Source organism: Xenopus tropicalis, chromosome 3 (genome assembly GCF_000004195.4).
Source record: "Xenopus tropicalis strain Nigerian chromosome 3, UCB_Xtro_10.0, whole genome shotgun sequence".
NCBI lineage: Eukaryota > Metazoa > Chordata > Amphibia > Anura > Pipidae > Xenopus > Xenopus tropicalis.
Window position 1 is genome coordinate 82,109,598 of NC_030679.2, and position 22,212 is coordinate 82,131,809.

Consider the following 22,212-nt stretch of genomic DNA (forward strand, 5'->3'; position numbering starts at 1 on the left):
TATCATGTTTTTTATGAACTGGTTCCCCAACATGAAATAAGTATATGTTATTATTTAACTTCTTAAGTGGTGCAATATATATATATATATATATATATATATATATATATATATATATATATATATATATATATATGTATACAGTGGCTTGCAAAAGTATTCGGCCCCCTTGAACTTTTCCGCATTTTGTCACATTACAGCCACAAACATGAATCAATTTTATTGGAATTCCACGTGAAAGACCAATACAAAGTGGTGTACACGTGAAAAGTGGAACGAAAATCATACATGATTCCAAACATTTTTTACAAATAAATAACTGCAAAGTGGGGTGTGCATAATTATTCAGCCCCCTTTGGTCTGAGTGCAGTCAGTTGCCCATAGACATTGCCTGATGAGTGCTAATGACTAAATAGAGTGCACCTGTGTGTAATCTAATGTCAGTACAAATACAGCTGCTCTGTGACGGCCTCAGAGGTTGTCTAAGAGAATACTGGGAGCAACAACACCATGAAGTCAAAAGAACACACCAGACAGGTCAGGGATAAAGTTATTGAGAAATTTAAAGCAGGCTTAGGCTACAAAAAGATTTCCAAAGCCTTAAACATCCCACGGAGCACTGTTCAAGCGATCATTCAGAAATGGAAGGAGTATGGCACAACTGTAAACCTACCAAGACAAGGCCGCCCACCTAAACTCATAGGCCGAACAAGGAGAGCGCTGATCAGAAATGCAGCCAAGAGGCCCATGGTGACTCTGGACGAGCTGCAGAGATCTACAGCTCAGGTGGGGGAATCTGTCCATAGGACAACTATTAGTCGTGCAACGCACAAAGTTGGCCTTTATGGAAGAGTGGCAAGAAGAAAGCCATTGTTAACAGAAAACCATAAGAAGTCCCATTTGCAGTTTGCCACAAGCCATGTGGGGGACACAGCAAACATGTGGAAGAAGGTGCTCTGGTCAGATGAGGCCAAAATGGAACTTTTTGGCCAAAATGCAAAACGCTATGCGTGGCGGAAAACTAACACTGCACATCACTCTGAACACACCATCCCCACTGTCAAATATGGTGGTGGCAGCATCATGCTCTGGGGGTGCTTCTCTTCAGCAGGGACAGGGAAGCTGGTCAGAGTTGATGGGAAGATGGATGGAGCCAAATACAAGGCAATCTTGGAAGAAAACCTCTTGGAGTCTGCAAAAGACTTGAGACTGGGGCGGAGGTTCACCTTCAAGCAGGACAACGACCCTAAACATAAAGCCAGGGCAACAATGGAATGGTTTAAAACAAAACATATCCATGTGTTAGAATGGCCCAGTCAAAGTCCAGATCTAAATCCAATCGAGAATCTGTGGCAAGATCTGAAAACTGCTGTTCACAAACGCTGTCCATCTAATCTGACTGAGCTGGAGCTGTTTTGCAAAGAAGAATGGGCAAGGATTTCAGTCTCTAGATGTGCAAAGCTGGTAGAGACATACCCTAAAAGACTGGCAGCTGTAATTGCAGCAAAAGGTGGTTCTACAAAGTATTGACTCGTGGGGCTGAATAATTACGCACACCCCACTTTGCAGTTATTTATTTGTAAAAAATGTTTGGAATCATGTAAGTTTTTTGTTCCACTTCTCACGTGTACACCACTTTGTATTGGTCTTTCACGTCTTCCAATAAAATTGATTCATGTTTGTGGCTGTAATGTGACAAAATGTGGAAAAGTTCAAGGGGGCCGAATACTTTTGCAAGCCACTGTATCTTTTTTATCATTTACTTATTATCATTTTGTTGTGGTATGTTTTACACATTATGCATTTGAATAATTTATTGTAGTTTTTGATTAAGTGTTATTATGAGTATATCTATATCTCTCTCCAATACATTTTTATTGTGTGTGATTAACTTACATTCACATTGTGTGATTAAATAATATTGTAGACTCATTATATTATTTCTTTTATCAGACCCCATGTGTTCTTAATTATGATTGGCTCTAGTACTGTGAGATATTAGTGTGCTATATGACTGAGCCACGTAAGTATTACATATTTTTTTTGTTAAGGGATTATGTCATTGTAGGTTGAGTCCCCACTGGATCTGTTAGTAATAATTTTAAAATAACATGATTGGATAGTATGGCATCTGTGCAGCAGAATAATAGCTGGACACCTTTAGTGGAGTACAGTAGGGTTTTGTATATTTTTAACATTTTTTTAGATAAGAACTTGATGAGATGTACGCTGTAGCACTTTAATTGTTTAGCACTTTAATTTAATAGTTAATTGTGTCATGATTTTAACATATACTTAAACGATAATTGGTGATAGGCTCTGATTGGTTAACACTTCAATTTAAATGTGTGTTTCACTTCCAGTCACTATCCTGACGATGATCCTCGGTGGATCGAAATGTGTTGATATGGTTACTGAATAAAGATCTGTGAACATCTAATGTAGACCTGATAGCTGTGAGTGCTTTCTGTTTTTACAATATTAACTTGTTGGCTAGTACCCAGCCAGTATTTTTTGATGATCTTTGGGTGAGTACTGATATAAGTAGTGTATATGTGTGTATATATACATATAGGTATACAAAGAAAAACAAACCACTAATCTAAAGTACTACTGCCTGCTTGTGATTAGAGTGGGTGAATGACACCACCCATGTGCCTATATAATTATCTAGCTTCACAACACCCACACCTTTTTTTACTAACACTGTTTTATTTTCTTCCAACATTCCTCTTATTGTTTTATTTAATATTATGTTCTATTATATTTAGAGCTCTCTGGTCTTTTTTCCTTTAAAGTTACAATTAAAAGTTTCCTCCTCCAGTTTTTTTTAGAAATCCTAAACCAATGCCTGGAACTAGAGGTTTGGACACTGGTAACATATTGGCAACAATATAACTAATTGTAAAATCAACATAAAATTTTTCCAAATGAAAGAAAATGTAAGTCTTAGAGCTTCCATTATACACGTATTACAAATGTTCAATAATTTGAAAGCTTGTACCTTTTCATCTTCTTTGCTGGTCTGTTAATCAATTGGCTATTATATTTTTTAGTAGTCAGCACCAGCAGTGCAGAGAATAGCAATAAATACATATCCATTCATTTTAGTACAGGTATGGGATCCATTATCTGCAAACCCATTATTCAGGAAGCTCTGAATTTTGCTAACGCCGGGTCCCATAGACTCCATTTAAAAATTATGTGTACAAATAACTTACTAAAATTACTGAAAATCTGTAATGAATGTATAGTGAAAAGTTGATTAGGCTAAATTCATAAAGCAATGTCATTAAGCAATATGTATTTTGGGGTTTACAAACTAGTTAATATTAAAATAAGTATTTAGTGTACATAATTAAAATATTTTTACTATAATTTCTAAATATGAGAGGAAAAATGCTGTAGCATAAACTGTGTCTAGAAAGAAATGTTTAAAAGCTCCAAAACTATGGACTCAAATCACAGCACTCAAAAAATAAAAGTATGGGATCTATTATCTAAAATTTTTAGGACCTTGGGTCTTCCATAATTTGGATCACCATGCATAAATTCAATTTTATAAATCAAATTTATAAGCATTTCAATTAGGTAAATCTTACAGGTTTTTGCCACCAATATGGATTTATGCAGCTTAGTTACCATCAAGCACAAGGTGCTTATCATGGCAGAGAAAGGACTTTACGGGAGATAGCCTTCCTGTAATTCTGAGCTTTTGTGGATATGAGATCCCATATCCGTATATTTATAGTTATCCTACAATTCAACTAAATATCACCTAGTCTGAATTAAAACATGATATTTAGCAAATGTATTGTTTATTTATATTATGTCTTGTGCTATGATGAATCAATGCAAGATCAATGCAGCAAGCCCTTCAAAAACAAAACACATAAGTAGCCTTGCACTTACTGCCTGATCACGGTAGATGTACAGTATAGATACTTGTAAGTAAGCCCCAACAAGTTTGTTTCTGGAGGACATTTTAGTGGCCAGGACTGTTCCTGCCATTCGTAACTACCGTATATACTCGAGTATAAGCCGATCCGAGTATAAGCCGAGGTACCTAATTTTACCTAAGAAAACTGGAAAAACTTATTGACTCGAGTATAAGGCTAGGGTGGGGAATGCAGCTGCTACTGCTAAGTTTCAATAATCAAATGATTTAATAAAAGGACACTCACAAGTGCTTACATGACTACCATATTAATAAACACAAGGTATGGGCTGGAAAGTGAGGCGCATCCAACATAAGATAACCACATGCAAGGTTGTACAAGTTAATATCTCATTTAATTTTACATACATACTGAAATTGTGATGTGTAAATTTGTTATTTAATTCTTATATAGTTCTGTATAGTGTTTGGGGTGAGTGATGTAGAATCACAAGTTTAAGAAAGATCATGTGTACTAGGAAACAGTAAATATTTCTCTTATTTCAAATCCAATCCTTTCCAAATATAAAATTAAACTATAATTAAACCGGTCACCTCTGTTTAATAAAATAGTTAATTACAGGGTTACATAAATCTAAAATGCAGATGCTAAAGCCCCTTGTTCTCCTTTCACAGTGTGCTGGGTAACAATACCCCTGCTTAATTGTAAAACTGCTTGTACCCATAGCAGGAAATATACAAATACGTATGTATAACTTTTATAAGAAGAAATGCATCTTACACACACACACACTGTAGCGCAGCGTGAACCCCCAGCGTGAACCCCACCGGCGCATCCTTGTCCTATCGGCTCATGCGACAGTCTTACCGGCCCATGCCCATCCCATGTTGTGACCTGCGCTCCCCCCTGCGCTGCTCCAGCACGCACACACGTCACGCCTCACACGTGCGCAACGTGTGTGCATGCTGGCGTGGCGTACGGGGGTGTGTGTCGTGACATGGGATGGGCATGGGCCGGTAAGACTGTCGCATGAGCCGATAGGACAAGGATGCGCTGGTGGGGTTCACGCTGGGGGTTCACGCTGCGCTACAGTGTGTGTGTGTAAGATGCATTTCTTCTTATAATTGTAAGATCTAAACATCTAATAAGGCTAAAATAAGGTTTTAACAACAAAAAAAAATATCATGGAATTATGAAGAAGGGGTATGTGATTACTGTATCCCTATGTGTGCGTGCTGGGCGGCGCACGGGAGGGGGGTGTGGGTCGCCACATGGGTTGCGCCAGTAGGACACAAGTATGACTTGGACAAGTGTGACTTGACTCGAGTATAAGCCGAGGATTCCTTTTTTAGCACATTTTGAGTGCTGGAAAACTCGGCTTATACTCGAGTATATATGGTAAGTCCTTTGTCTATAACAGTGCTGTCCAACTTCTGTTGTACCGAGGGCCGGAATTTTTCCGACCTACGTGGTGGAGGGCCGATAATGGAAGCCAGTTTTGACCACTCCCCTTTTTGAAACTGCACCCACTTGAAACCACACCCATGTTATCACATGACCATACCCATATTAATGGTTGTAGTACAGCAAAAACCTGCCATACTCTGCCTGCCCTACCCTGCCTGTGTGTCATACTCTGCCTGCCCTACCCTGCCTGCGTGTGCCATACTTTCACTGTGTGTGCCTTTCTTGGCTGGTTTGTGCCAAACTTGGCCTGTGTGTGCCATACTCTGCTTGCCCTACTCTGCCTGTGTGTACCATACTCTGCCTTCCCTACCCTGCCTGTGTGTGCCATACTTTCGCTGTGTGTGCCATTCTTGGCTGGTGTGTGCCAAACTTGGCCTGTGTGTGCCATACTCTGCCTTCCCTACCCTGCCTGTGTGTGCCATACTCTGCTTGCCCTATGCTGCCTGTGTGTATGGCACACACAGGCAGCCTACAGTGACACAATGCTGGCACTGCTCCTACAGTCTGCACAATAACTATATATTAAAAAACTTTTTAATTGCAGTACCACCTCAGTATATGTTCTTTTTGTAGTATGCAGGGATTATTTGTGGGTTTCTACTGCTCCTGAGGTGTGAACAGGGGAACAATGGGGGTGATTACAGCCTGAGCCTGAGGTGTGAACACTGCAGGGGGTGGACAATGCAGAGATTAAAAGGTGTGAACAACACAGGGGATTACATATTTAAACAATACAGGGGGATTACAGCCTGAATCTGAGGTGAGAACCATGCAGGGGGGCAGTTAATCTCAGTACTGATACCATTTAAAGCTTACACAAGAGTAAGCCATCAAAGCAGCCAGACAGGTGGGGGGCCATACAGAGGGGGGTTGCGGGCCGCATGCGGCCCGCGGGCCGCCAGTTGGACAGCACTGGTCTATAACATTCTCCAAAACACAATACCTAAGAGACATCCCAATTGCTGAGTTAGATGACAATTAAAGAAAAGAAAGAACTCCCTTAAAATGGGCCAGGACAAAACTTTTTTTTAACATTAAACAAGCACATGGGCCCTTAATGACCACTGATTGGGTCAGAAGTCCAAATTACCGTATATACTTGAATATAAGCCGAGTTTTTCAGCACTAAAAATGTGCTGAAAAAGTAATCCCCGGCTTATACGTGTGCTTATACTCGCATATATACGGTAAATGGCCGCTGTTGAAACATGAACATTGTGCGCGCGCACCCCCCCCCTCCTCGGGGACGAGCTAACACGCGTACGCGCGGCATCGTTTTACCTTCATTATGGTGCAGAGCATTGCCAGCATCGGAAAAAGGAACGCGCACAGTAGGTGCACTGATGCGATGGCGGCGGCATCGTCAGCGTCAACGGACGCTGGGATACGGCGCTTCACGGGGTATATACTATTCAGTGACTATTCAGTGACCTGTTTGCTGGTGCTATCCCAGCTGTCTGTGCCAAAACTACCAGTGTGTTTCCCACAAGCTGATGGGAGCTGTAGTTCTGAAACAGCAGCAAGAAGATTAGAGGGTTTATTTTTATTTGCATCATCAATATATAAAATATTTGAAAATGTTTCTGACTTCCTTAACAGCTCTTGAAGAATTTCTCAGATGGTAAACTTATGTACACGGGGCACTCTGTTCCCTCCTGGGAGCCCTGCTTCTCCTTGTAATACCCAGTAATGCTTCTCTTTTCTCTTGTGTGGCCTCACATAACAAAGGTATAGCATTCCTCCTATATTAAAAATATAATTCCCCAAGCCTAACTCTGTGTCTATGCTCTATGACCTTTGCTCCCTACTTCCCCTTTGTGTAAAAAGTTGTAAATGCAATGTGCACAAGCCCATTGGGACTCATGATTTTTATGTTATACTTTTAGTTCTAAATTCCACTGTTTACATAGCAAATAAAATTGTGTTCTTGAACCAACAAATGTATTTTTTTTGGTTGTAATATTGGTGTGTAGGTGCCATCTCAGTGCATTGTGCCTGAGTCTGAGCTTTCAGCCAGTGCTAAACAGTAGAACTGCTTTCAGCTAACCTATTGTTTCTCCTACTTCCATGTAACTGGGGGAGTCCCAAGCCGCACTTATATTTCTTACTATTGGGTGCTATTCTGATATATACTTGGAGCTGCTATCTTGATGCTTTCACATTGTTCTGCTAATTGGCTGCTGGGAGGGGGGTGATATCACTTCAACTTGCAGTTGCGGCTGCATTTCCCTCGGCTTATACTCGAGTCAATAAGTTTTTCCAGTTTTCTTAGGTAAAATTAGGTACCTCGACTTATATTTGGATTGGCTTATACTCGAGTATATACGGTACCATACTGATGCAAACATCCATGTAAAATATCCTAATTTTTATTGCAGCACAGTTGCTGGATCACTGAGGGATGAGATTTTACTTTTTAAGGCACCCATCTGCTGTTGCTGCTAAAGGGAACTTGATGGCTGAAAAATGTGCTTTCATTTTTCAACCTGTAGCTACCTGTAAAACTTTTGATTGGTTGCTATGGGTTACTGTCTAGGTGAAGATTGGCCCAGTGTTTATAAATTAGCCCCATTAGGGCAACCTTGCCATACCCCCAAAGTGGAATGTCTGAAATTACAAATACAATTCCTGGATTATAAAAAAAAAAAAAAATAGGTTAATTTCCCCTTTGCTTTAAGCAGACATATATAAAAAGAAGAGACAAGTCCAGTTAAAAACTAGAAATTAATACATAAAATTGCCTAAAGGTTTTCTGGAAATATGATTGTAAAATACATTTTTACATTCCCCCACAATTTAGGTAATAACCAAAATGGTAGAATGGCCAACTCCTAGGAACATTGTAATCAGTTTATATTATTTTTTTTTATATTTCTGGAATTATTTCCCTTCTTCCTTTGCCTCTTTTTAGCTTTCAAATGGGGGCCTATAACCCTGGCAGCCAAAAATGATAGTTCTGTGAGTGTACAATTTTATTTTTATTGTTACTATTTATTACTTATCTAGTATTCCTGTCTGTCATTCACTTTAATAAGACCCTAGCAACCAGAGGGCTGCTGAAATAACAAATTGGAGAGTTGCTGAACAAAAAGCTAATTAACAGAAAAATATATAAAGAAAACAAATTCCAGTTATTCTAAGACAACTGCAAATTGTTTTGGAATATAAATGTCCACATCATACTGAAAGTTTGATTAAAGGTGAACTACCCTTTTAAGCTCCATCCTAAATAAGAATGCGATTCACCAAATGAGTGCTGCTTCTTAATAAAGAGAGACATTTACAGTGAACTACACTTTCAATTAAGTGTCCAGTTTACACAAATTTCATGACTTAATTGCACTGCTAAATTGCACTGTCTTGACGTTTCTATTGTAATAGTTGTACTAAAAATGGATTATGCTATTTCCAAGATGTATTTTACATTCACAGAATATATTATGCATGGTAAGGTTATTATATTGACCTATGTCTGCAATAAATTGTTTTCATAAAATAACAGAAAGATGTTATGCCAGGCAATATTCCCAACAGTGATCTGAGAAACAAATAACAATTGTTGGTTTAACAAGGTTTAGATACCCTTACGCTAAGATGTCAAGGTCACAGGATTACAGTAGCAAATGAATGCAACTGGTGATTATAAATGAGCAATGCAATCGGAGACTACCCACGAAAGGTCAGACTTAATAAGGCACTGCATCATTTGGTAACATTAAGTGAGTTGTCAACCAGTTACTAAAAAACATCTGAGGCTGCCTGAAATGGGGTTTTAACAGGCATGTAAAAGTGCAGGTACATCAAGAGGAATATGGTCAGCAGAATGATGAGCTGTGCTTACATTTCACCACACAAATCACATAGTATTAAGACCTAAATATTTTTGTTGAGCTTTAGACCTTACAGCCTTAACTAATACATTCAGAAAGGTACATTTATTGGACTTTTTTGCCTGAATTTTAGTAATTTCACTTGGGCAAAAATCTTTGAGCTATAGAAGTCAAGTTTTATTGCCTTTTGTACTACGTACACAGAAAACTGTATTGTGAAAATGTATTTAAAAAGTCACAGTGGTAGTTAGTCCAATATTCAGAGACATAGTGGTCCTAATTTTTTTTTCAGCAGTTATCTAGTTGCTAGGGTTCAAATTACCTTAGCAACCAGGCTATGGTTTGAATGAGAGACTTAAAGATGAATAGGAGAGGGCCTGAACAAACAGATAAGAAATAAAAAGTAACAATAACAATAAAATTGTAGCCTCGCAGAGCAATGGATTTTGTCTGCTGGGATCAGTGAATCCCATTTGAAAGTTGGAAAGAGTCAGAAGAAGTAACGTGGCACATAATTCAAAAACTAAAGCAAAATTAAAAATGAAGACCAATTGAAAAGTTGCATTGAACTGGCCATTCTATAACATACTAAAAGTTAACTGAAAAGTGGACCAGCCCTTTAAGACTGCAAAATGTGTCATTCCTGTGTCTATAGGTTTATGTGTGGTGGCATAAAAATAAATGAATATAGGCATCTCTCAGATGGCACTTATGACCCTTATTCTTTACCCTGGGCACATTATGGTAGGGAATAATGAAATTATTATCACTTTAGTCCCTGGGCACCCCGTAGATAAGCCCTGCTCAATGGAATCACTTAAATGGAAGGATGCCATTTCCTGCGGGTTAGAAAGGAATAGGTAAACACTAGCTACCAACACCAAGCTACTAAACTAGGCCATTTCCGGCAGACAAGCTTATGCCCCCACCTACTATGATGTACAAATGCCCCTGTTATTTAAAAATGGGATTTAATACTAGCTCAGCTAGACAATATTTATACACCACTGGACTAGAAATGCCTACATAAATCACTATTTGACCTATGAGTATTTATGCAATTAGAATTCTTTACATAAAGACCCTTATAAAGTGAGTTTTTATCTGTATTTATCTATATAATTAATTTCAGTTGGAAAAAAACTATAGGCCATTTAGGTCAACCTTTCCATATTATAAGAATCTACAGAGGACTTCCAAGACCATATAGACACAAGTCTAAAGGCAGAGTGCTTTTAAATTGGTCATGGAACTCCATCGGATCTATTAAAAGCAAAATTATGTTTTCATTCCTTTTTATACAAGACAGAACTTTATTATCATTTGAAAACACTAACCAATACTTTTTAGGGTTACATAGTCTATTGTCCACCAAAATCCACAAATTCTTCTCTCTTAAAGAGACACCCAACCATTTCCATTAAGTGTATAATTAGCATTTATGTTATTATTGCCTAAATGCAGAATTTTGCAATTATCAACACTGAACACAATTTTTTTCAGATTGAAACCAGTATTTTCTGCATGATTTCTGATAACCCCTAAATCTTAGTTTTTTAACAGCATGCCAGAGCACACTAAGCATGTTTAGCACCATAGACAATCAAATGATATCTCAAAGGACAACAAAAGCCTTACTCAATGGGAGGTGGCACTGGGGGCCTTATTTAATGAGCCACCCACATCTTTACAGCCCCTACCACCCACACCCAGGGGTGCTGCTGCCATGAGGCAAGTTGAGAAACTTGCCTCAGGCGGCAGCGATCCCAGAGTTACCAGGAGTGGCAAAAAGCAGCTCCTGGTAACTTTTAAGAGTTGAACAGAAATTCTGCTCTGCTAGTGCAGAGAGCACAATTGCGCAGTTGCACACCCACCCACATCTTTGCAGCCCCCACCACCCACACCCAGGGGTGCTGCTGCCATGAGGCAAGTTGAGAAACTCGCCTCAGGGGCAGCATCGCAGGAGATGCTTCAGGCGGCTCAGGGGCCAGAAATGACCTTGCCCACACCCTACAAGCACCATACAGCCACAGACGCCTGCTGCCCACAACCCTATGGTCCTGTGAACATTTTGATGACCAGCATGCATAGGATTACCAAAGTATCTATGATATAGAGCCCCGATAATTGAAAATAGTGTCATTGAGGTCACCTCAGCTACAGCAAAATCAAGACATTTACTGCATTTTATGTGGAATAAAGTCACTAAGGTTTACCTCAGAAAACAAAATGCAAAATGTAGAATCTATGAATTTGCAATTTATTAAAATATCAATTGAGAAAAACTCTCCCAATACTAATATTTGAGTTCACTGTTCAATTTATTAAAAATTAAAATAAATACATGTAAGTAATTAATTTATCCAAAAAGGCACTGTTTTTTACCCAACAAATGACAGTTCGTTGAGGTCTGATACACATTTCATTCATAGAGATATCACAGCAACCAGAGTGTCTGCTCCAAAAAGATACTTTCAGGACTAATTCTGTATGGCTATCTGTGCTCTCCTATATGTTCTGTTTGTTGCATTATTGCTTTACAAGCTGTATAATAGCATAGAGCAATACAGTGGATACAGAAAGGAGAGTACAGCACAGACAAAAGAAATAGTGTGCAGTGAACAATCTCTATCCCTGTACTGTTTATAGCTAAGACTACATGGTTGTCTAAAGATCATGCTCTCCCATTTACACAGCTAACTATATAATTAACAGCCTGACTGGATTATTCTGCTTATCTGTAGCAATAAGTGTGTCTTATGTTTTTTCCTGATCCCATCACAGACTCCTAAATTAACTCTTTCCTATCTTCCTCCTATAAAACAGTTATGCTGTATGCTCCAAAAAGGGCAAAGGACCAGCGGTGAAAAGTCCCGGGATCCCGACAGCCCAGTTTTACACTGATTTTGCTACAATATTGTAAACTGAGGTGTGGCACAGACACCCCTGGATTGGCAACTATACCACTACTGAAGCTAAGGTAACCAAGACCTGGAATTTATTTTATATTTAATTTGTATATGAGCAAGGCAGTGGCTAAAAGCATACTAGGGATGCACAATACCGTCTGCTGTCATTGTATTTGTGGTAATTCATGAACATCACAAAGAGAAGGGAGAGGGAATGGAAGTGGGCAATGCATTACCTGGCACTTACAATAAGGAGGTAAATGTACTAGAAAAACATATAGCACTGACAGGTGAAGGCTTTTATTGCCCCCTAAAGTGCTTTGCTAGCATTTTTAGAGGGTTTAAAGATACTATGTATGTTTTATATTCCCTAACTATTATTAAATAACTGTTTCTATGGCAGCAAGGGATTCAGAGATGTATCTTGTACTTAAATGTTCCACTAATTAAGAAGTATCTGATCATTCCCTCCTTACAATTATATGCAGTAATGAACTTGACACAATTACAGAATTGATTAATACAAATTCATGTAAAATAATCTTCATATTATAATAAAAACAGAGACATGTTACTACTTAAATCTAATTTTATGCCACAAAGACAAAACCCTAGCACCAAATGTCTAAATATTCTCTTCTTGGTTTGTTTTCCATAGATTCTGGAATTACTGGGTTCAACTTGAAGTTTCAGCCATGAATAAGATGTCAGCCTTTCTTATCTCTTCCCTACCAGAATTCAACAGCAGGTATAGCCTATTAATCAAGTAGATCTTGTTTAATTTCACTGGGGAGTTGTTCAGTCAGAAACAGATGCTAAAGGAAATTGCACAGACAGCTACAGAAGGGACAAAAATTTTAGAGTTTGCAAGTAGAATGGGAAGCCCGGTACAGCAAGTGCTGACTGAGGGCTCAAGACTGGGCAGTTTTGTTGTATTGGCAGGAGGAACAAAGGGAATATGAATCAAGTGCAGTTAGGGAGGGCATCCATTTTGGAGAGAGAAAATGGAGTCCCAACTGCCCTCCCATTGGTTCCCTTTTCAGGGCCGGATTTAACTTTTCGGCTCCCCAAGGCCGCCCCCGCCCACGAGTGCGCATGCGCAATCGCGCCGCGCCCTCTCCCCCGAGTGCGCATGCACGATCAATGCGCATGTGCAATCGCACATTTAAACTCCCATACGGAGCAGTGGGGAGAGGTCCTGACTGCTCCGTATGGGAGCCAAATATAAAAAATCTGTTGTGGCGGGGCGGCATGCCGCCCCTAAACTTGTGCTGCCCTAGGCCCGGGCCTTTGTGGCCTTTCCACAAACCCGGGCCTGTCGCTTTTGTGTTAGTTTTCACAATTGTGGCCGGTATTAGTTGGATACAGGTTAAGTTGACCCAGAAAGGTGAGTATTCAGGGGATCATGTTAGGCAACAGTTTAAAGCAATATATCCTGTTGTTACAGCCATGCAGCAGGTCCCTGGCAATGGTGTTTGTTTATCAGCAATGCTGAGTTTGTGAGTGGGACATGGTTGGATGTTGGTCTCTGGGAGGTGTACCCACCATGATAGAGGACACAAGCAGCTGCTGGTCTGGTATAATTGTCAAGCACTTCGTTTTGGTATCACCAGGGATCTTGTAGCTTCTAAGTATTACTGTTAATCTTAATGTCAATATTATTAATATAACACTGTTATTATGTACCTGTTAGTTATATTGTTACCTAATGTTGTTGCTTATGTCATGTAATAAAGCTGTGACCAATATAAATTCCAATGAAAAACAAGTGCCAAGTAGTAATTATTTCTAGGCTGGTAGCTGGGAAATGGGCCTGGAAAAGGGCATTCATAAAATCACACTGCAAAGTCCTTATTGTGTTGCCAAAAGCTCATGAACTGTACTTTTCTATAATTACCGTCTGCCCCAAGTAGGTGTTAATTTTCGCATAGACTAATGCGATATTTAGCGCGTCTAAGTGTTTGTGAATCATGCGTTAGTATTATTTCTGCGCAAGAATTAACGCATGTGGTTGCGCGCTAATTAACGCACGCGATATGCGACTTAACACATGCGATAATACTTTAGCAAAGAAGACACTGTGACCCCAATGTTCCCACCCCTCGCTTTTCCCTTCTGACTACATCCTCCAGTGCATGCTACTGTATATAACACAGTGCGTTAGTGGCATGTAGGATAACAGGTAATCACATTATGAACACAGTGTAAATGATGTAGTGGACACATAACATATTAAAAGATAAATATTTACATTAAAGCATTTTTATGTAAAATCTTACTTAAGTCATAGACATTTTTGAGATGTAGCTGGCAACTATAGGGATAAACGCAATGGGAATACCTTAAAGGGGACCTGTCACCCTAAGAAATAATTACAAATTGTTTTCTATTGTGTTTGTCAAGCAAAATAAACAATTACACTATATAAATTATTTTAAACTTATTTCCTTCAGCACTGGAATTTACAATTGCAGATAACATGCAGGCGATTTTGTGGACACTAAAATCTTGTTTCTGTGCCAGTATGGGGGGACCTGATACCCATATCCGTGCACTGATTACACAATTAAATGGTGAGGAGGGAATGTGAGGAGTGCAGTGACATCTAAGAAGATCTGAATTAAAAGTGAAAGTAACTGTCCGCCCCACCCCTATGCCTAAGGCATAGAGGTGGGGCAGGTAATATATGATTGACAGCTGGGACTTTTAAATGCTTATATAATGGGTATAGATGTGTTAATAAAAAATTACTTTGGGTTACATGTTTAATTTGAAAAGGACTTTTATTATACAGGTTTTTATGTCTGGGTGGCAGGTCCACAATGTCACTTTTTATTGTATTTAAAGTCTCAAAGTGACCCCAACATGTTTATTAAAATAATCAATATTTCACCACCCAGACCGAAATCTTAAGTATTAAAACACCCTGCCTCAGCTTCTAGGTGAATAAAACTAAGGCACACAAGATGTTGAGTCTGATTTTAGGAGCATGCAGCAATCCAACATCCTATGCACTTCTTAGTAAGTCAGACAAAAGATGGCAGATGTCTGTTAACAATGAAGACGGTGCTTAGGAAATGTCATGCCCTGGATATTGGGGTCTTGGGATGACATTCTTATAACATTTATAAATGTGTCAGTAATGCTTGTGTGTTTCTAGAAATTGTGGTGGCCAGACTAGTAGCACTTTCATTATATTTTACAACATGTAATTTGCCTTGTTTTAAAGCCTTTGCATTTTGCATTTTCTGCAAAAAGGCAGTCTAAGGCCACAGTTACATGTGGTGTACCGTCTACTTCTCATCTGCAGCTCAGCTGCACTGACAGGCACAGCTTTAGCCCAAGTGTAGCGTCACAGAGCAAAGATTGGCTTAAAACCAACCATCTTTAAACATACATATATTATGTAAAAGTCCTTAAAAAAGACTTACTTCCTTAGAACAGCAATTTCATTCTCTATGCTGCTTTCCTTCCCTTTTAGAGCTTTCTTTGGAATGCACTTCACAGCAAAAAGTTTACCGGTTGCCTTCTCTTCAGCTAAAACTACTTCAGAAAATGCGCCCCTGCAGAAAACAGAAGATAAAATGAATGATGCAGCTCAAGGCATTCAATGATACATACAGAGGTGTAACTATAGAGTAACTATTCATGGGTAGCAAAGACTCTAATATGATGCTTTACAACAAATAAACAAACCATGCTCTTTCCTGAAAGAGCTCCGATGGAATCCATCATGCATGGCCAAAGAACAAATTCTCCACTGAGTCTGGTTATCATGTTATTCTGCAGATAAACCTGTAGAAATACTTGCACAAATCATTATATGCATGATTTTTTTTTACTATTAAAAATTTAGCTCAACCAATCAGATTTTTAGCTTTGTTCAGCAAAGCACAGATTACACTAATGAAAGCAGACATCTTATTGGTGGCTATTGGTTACTAATCAAAATATATTGATGTAGTGTAGGTGGCTTGTTAGAGTTACTGACTACTGCAGTACTACAGACTGCCATCTTACCAGGGCTGCACTTCCTGGCCTAGCTCAGAACCAGGAAGTAGAGGTATAGCAGAGCTACAATGGAACAGCTCCAATACCCTAGGGCTAAATCTTCTTTATTGGACAAGCCAAAGGCCCGGACAGGCCTGTAGCAGTGAGGGTCTGGTGGTTCCAATGAATCCTAATCTTCCCCATATTATGTCTGAAATTATAGAAAGTTTTGTGGTATCTCCTCAAAACAATTTTAGAAGAGTTCCTGGGATAAGGAAAACACTTATCCTAAGCACTGGTGTAACTCATTGCAGTACATGGATAATGGCTAAATAGCCCACATCCTGCAATGTAGCATGAATGATCACCTTCCTTACCTGCCTCCTAGGGGACAGGTTGCTTCTAATTCCATTTAGATATCTGTTTCCTTAATAATCATAATAATTTGTTTCAAATGATTTATTCTTAGCTGGCAGTGAGGTTCTTATCGCTAGTAGAAGGTAAACTATAAATTGAAAGTTAAAATGCACCAGTACATTTTACCAGTACTAATCATGTACATAGCTGGACATTCAAATTCTCATTATGGCAGTCATGTAAAAATACTACAAGAGCAAATGTTATTCCACTGAAAAGTTTTATAATATGGAGAACATACTGCTCACTATAAAAAAGTGCTGCGCCAAGATGTTATGTACTTTTACCAGATCAACATTTCTGCTAGATTACCCTTTATATTAGCCTGTTATCTACAGTCTGGCTTGTGTTTCATCAGTCAGCCACCACTTATTCAGAACCTCATGGCTTTCTTCATTCACATTTCCTCTGCAAGTTAAACAAACTAGTATTGCTGATAACAGGTTCTTTGCTTATTCATTTGAATTTTTGCAGCTTCAATATTTAATGATTTCAGAGCACTGCAGAATGGGCATTGGAACGCTGAACAGTCCTTGAAGCAGAAAAGCATTCAGTGAACCATACTGTTATTTCACAAGCAGTTACAAAGTGCTAGGGAACCAGGCCTGCTTATTGCTGTTGTCTAAAGTGTTTTCCACTTAGCTGCCAATCACATGACTCTTTCTTTTTTGCTAAGCAAGATTTATTTATCTAGCTACTCCGTTCGACATAATCCAAGAAACATAGGCACTTCATTTTTACCTTGAACTGGCCATACATGGCCCAATAAAAGCTTTTGACTAAATCCAAGTCTGAAAATCTAAAAGGAGAGAATCGAAGCACTGATATGGTTTCCCTTTTCAATACAAGATTGTTTGCCTGAGAGCCAAATAATCAGATAAGCCAAATTTGACCCAGCATGTTGTTGGCCAAATCAGGTTAAGACATTAAAGTGTATGCCCAGCTTTACTTACCTAGATATTCATTCCCCATTTGAAGGAAGTAGGACATGTCAAGTGGTTTCTTCTATTTGCTAAGCTTTCTTAACGTATTCATTATGCTTGGTAAGGACTCCAGATTTTTTAGTCATATACACAAGCAGGATCTCTGCTCATCAGTGTGTTCTTTAATAGATACTTCGAAAATACCAGCCAAAAGGCGGATGGCACACAGCTGAAAAAGCCAATGCTTGTTGATCCACTCCTTCTAACAAGTGCACTTACAGGCACAGTGCCAGCCTGTGAGCACGCATACAACGCAGATATTGGCTCCAAAATGTATACTTTCACATTTTTGTTCCACAACCCGATCTGTGTGTATTCACAGATGGATACTATGCCTGTGAGTGCAGTTTTAAAAAAATAAGTATTTCCTTAAAGTGGACTCCCGTAATTTGGAACTTTCTGGATAACATATTTCTGAATAAAGGACGTATATTTTATTTATATAATAAATTTAAACCATATACATGCTTAAGTAAAGGACGTATATTTTATTTATATAATAAATTTTAACCATATACATGCTTAAGTACAGTACATTGGGCATGGTTTTGTACTAAAAAATATTAACATTTAAGTATATTATATATATTTTTATTTTCCTTACTCATATAAGACATTGAAAAAAAATCACAAAAAATATTTCTGGCTTGGCTAGCTTGTATTTATAAAAACTATCATGCTAATTGCTTGTATGGCAGATATTCAGAATCTCTTCTAATGCACAGAAACAGAATACCTTTCAAATCAGTAATCTCAATCTAATAATCAGCTTTTCAATTCTGGAAATCCCATAGGCAATTGCTGCTTCTGTTACATTGTATTAGAATTGTGCATACACCTACCAATTGTGCAGCTGTAATTTAGGGTGAGAGTGAGAGACCCTGTTTTATTTAAAGAACTGGGATCCAGCAAAGCCTGATCACACATACAACACATTTGTGGTTGTGTATCATAGCTCAACAAAGGAGGTGTCTGAGGACCTCAGAAAAAAGAGTTGTTGATGCCAATAAAGCTGGAAAAGGTTACAAGACTATCTCTAAAGATTTTGGACTCCACCAATCAACAGTCTACACAAATGTGAAGAAATGGAAGAAATTAAGGACCATTGTTAGGTAGGAACATTAGGTAGGAAGCCAGAAGTGGCTGATCATTAAAGATATCTCCAACTGTAAAGGCTGTGACACACGGGGAGATTAGTTGAGCGGTCTATGGGCGATGGCCGTTCCGTACTTTGGAACTTTCTGGATAATGGGTTTCCGGATAAGGGATCCCATACCTGTATCACAATAGCCTTGTATACTATGATTGATCAAGAAATCATCCAGGCCCCTCTTAAAGACATTAACAGAATCTGCCATTACAACATCACTAGGAAGGGCATTCCACAACCTCACTGCCCTCACTCATGCAAGACAGAACTTTATTTGCTTTAGTAGCCACAGAATGACACTGCCATGAATTAGACAACTTATCTACAAAAAAATCCTTCTCAATTTCTTTATTTCTTCTCATTATTGCTACCAAAGTGCATAACTTTGCACTTTTCAACATTGAACCTAATTTTCCACTTTGTGGCCCAATTTTGTAAAATCGCATATCATGTGACAATGATAAAAAAAGTCATAGTTTTCGTGACTTTTCCTCAACTTTTTCTGAGTTTTTCTGAATCCCCCCCAAACTAGATATGATTCCCTAGGGCATTATGGCAACACAAATGGTTTTAAGAGAGAATACTATGCTTTTTAAAAACACTAGCCTTAATATGCAATAAAAAGCACAATATTTGGTCAGAACCCATAGCAACCAATAAGATGTTTGTTTTTAATCAGATGGCAAGGAAAGACTTGTGCCTGAAAAAAAAAAATAGGTGGCATTTCCATACTGCAAGGTCAGATCAAGTCACATCCCTGCAATGTTCTTGTACCTCTTTGTCAGCAAATTTTACTTACATGCAGCAGTAATTTAGCAATTCATATTCCATGTGCAGGTACTTGATTCTGGAAAGACATGACTGCACACATAAATTTGTAATTTTTAACATGATAGCAGGCCTGTACCTTATATACTCAGGCTGGGGGTTTAAAGCTTTATGAAAGAAACATAAAAATCTGCACTTTATTAACTAAACATTGTTTTCCAAAAGCAATCCTTTTTTTGCACAATATGGCTTATGACATAGTTAATTCAGAGTGAAAAAAGACAGAGGTCCATCAAGTTTAACCCCTCCAAATGAATCCCAGCGCACATGTATCACACACATAAAGACAAACAGTATATACTGATACCTATACTAACTGTAGATCCTAAGGTCACTATAATCTAGCATTTTATGCTTGTTCAATAAATCATCCAAGCCCCTCTTAAAAGGCATTAATGACATCTGCTATCAAAACAATGCAGGGCATTCCACAACCTCACTGCCCTCACTGAAGAACCTCCTACACTGATTAAACTGAAAGTTCTGTTCCTCAAGCCTAAATGGGTGCCTCTAATTTTGTCAGGGGCGATTCTGGACATATCGCCGCCTGAGGCGGCTCCTGGATGACGCCCCCCCCCCACTCCCCAGCGCTTACCTTCTGAGCGCAGGAGCGGGTCCGGGGGGCGGTGAGATCGCTAGTGCTTTTTGCCGCCCCTGGTAACTGGGGCGCTTCTGCCGCCTGAGGCGAGTTTCTCAACTCGCCTAATGGCAGAAGCGCCCCTGAATTTTGTAAAACTTTTTAAAGAGAGAAACCCACTATCTCTCCATAATATCCCCTAGTTTATTAATATACTTCTTCAGGACTGGAGCCCAAAACTGTAATGCATACTCAGGGTGCGGCCTTCTCAGAGACCTATAAAGAAGCAAAATTATGTTTTCATCCCTTGAGTAAATTAATTCCCTTTTTTAGGCAAGTTTCTTAACTGAAGGAGAAGGAAATGTTCAATCACTGGCGGAAGCCGAACATTAGGCATCCCCTAGTGATCGTAATCACTTACCCGATACCCTGGGCCGGTGCCTTTGTTAGCAAAAAGCTGCACTGACCCAGGGTACATGCAAGTGAGTGACCCTCTTCCTGATTCTTCTGTAATCACGCAGGTGCGCATGTGCAGTAGAGCCAGAAGTTGAACTTTAACAAAAATGTTGGCCTTTTCTACTGCACATGTAATTTTTTGCCTACCCTGTTTCCCCCGAAAATAGGACATCCTCCGAAAGTAAGGCACCCCCCTGATTTTTCACCCCCCTCGGAAAATAAGGCACCCCCCCGAAAATAATACACCCACCTAGGACTGGGTGATAAATCTGTACTGTATTCTTCTTCATGGAAAAATAAGACATCCCCTGAAAATAAGACCTAGTGCATATTTTGGAGCTTAAAAAAATATAAGACAGTGTCTTATTTTCAGGGGAAACAGGGTATATATATATATATATATATATATATATATATATATATATATATATATATATATATTAGGCCCCTGGGCCCAGGACAGATCCCCGCCATACTCCACTAGCAACAATGGTCCAATTAGAAAATGTCCCATTTACCATGGTAGAAAGGAATTAGATTATTTGGGCAAGATCTATAACATAAAACCATATGGGCACAAACTTATAGCATCGTGACTTGCAATGTATAACTATCATATCTATTATTACCCCTTCCAAAAGCTTCCCTTCCTACCACTGATGTCAAACTAACAGGCTTATAGATTTTAGGCTGAGAATGGGATCCCTTTTTGAAAAGTGGCATCTAGGGTTGCCACCTTTCCAGGTTTCTTACTGGGGCAGGCAGTGACATCACAGTGGTGGATTGGGGAGGGGCAGGCCAGTCACTGCATCAATCTCAGAGAGATCTGCCTGGTTTTCCAAATTAGGAAAACCAGGCAGGCAGTTTTGACTCGGAAAGCCCTTCCAAAAACCAGGATGTCTGGGTCAAAACTGAACAGGTGGCAACCCTAGTGGCATCACGTTTAACATTGTCTTGGTATCATGCTAGACCTTAAAGAATCCTGAAAGATTAAGTGAATAGGTTTGGCAATCACAGAGCCAAGCTCCATTAGTACCCTTGAATGAATAACATCCGGTCCTGGACCTTTGTTTACCTTTACATGTTCTAGTCTCTTTTGAATTTCTTCCTCACTCATGCACCAATAGTTACATTATTAAAATTGGGTCTATTAAAAAAGAAGCCTTCATTAGTTAGTTCCTTGGTTTTGTAGACAGGAAAAAATAACAGTTCAGAATTGCCGCTTTTTCTCTGCACTCATCAAAAAATTGACCTCCCTCTGTTACTAGGGTCCCAAACCTTCTTGCAATTTTGGATTCATTTTTTATCCTTCATGCAATGCCCTTTTAATTCTCTATTTTAGCTTGTCTGATTGCAATTTTGCATGTTTTTTGGCCTCTGTGTGCCTAATAAAAGTTTCAGCTATCACAGCTAATTTGAATAACTAAATGCAAGTTTTTCTCCTACCAACTTCAAAACTAACTTACCAAACCGTAAAGGGGCCCCGGAAATAAACGAGGCAGGAGTAAGGGCACAGGGCCATGATAAGGCTAGGAAAGGCCCGGGGGGAATATGTGTTTAAGGGGCAAAGCATTGTGGGAATTGTAGTCCTGAAGCTGATTGGCAGAGAGGCGGAAGGAGGAGATAAAAAGGGGTGTGCGCGAGCAGAAGGAACCATTTTGTAGTTAGCAGCTGACAGAGGAAGATGGCGCAGGACCTACTACGCG

The 22,212-nt window shown here is 39.1% G+C and overlaps 1 protein-coding gene across 1 annotated transcript in view; it reads right to left on the minus strand.

The window, feature by feature from the left end:
- camk1d (calcium/calmodulin dependent protein kinase ID) overlaps window positions 1-22,212 on the minus strand; it is a 186,364-nt gene that overhangs the window by 86,854 nt on the left and 77,298 nt on the right. The window contains exon 2 of the mRNA XM_002935249.5: window positions 15,537-15,668. Within this exon, the coding sequence (XP_002935295.2) occupies window positions 15,537-15,668 (132 nt within the window). The remainder of the gene's footprint in view (window positions 1-15,536; window positions 15,669-22,212) is intronic.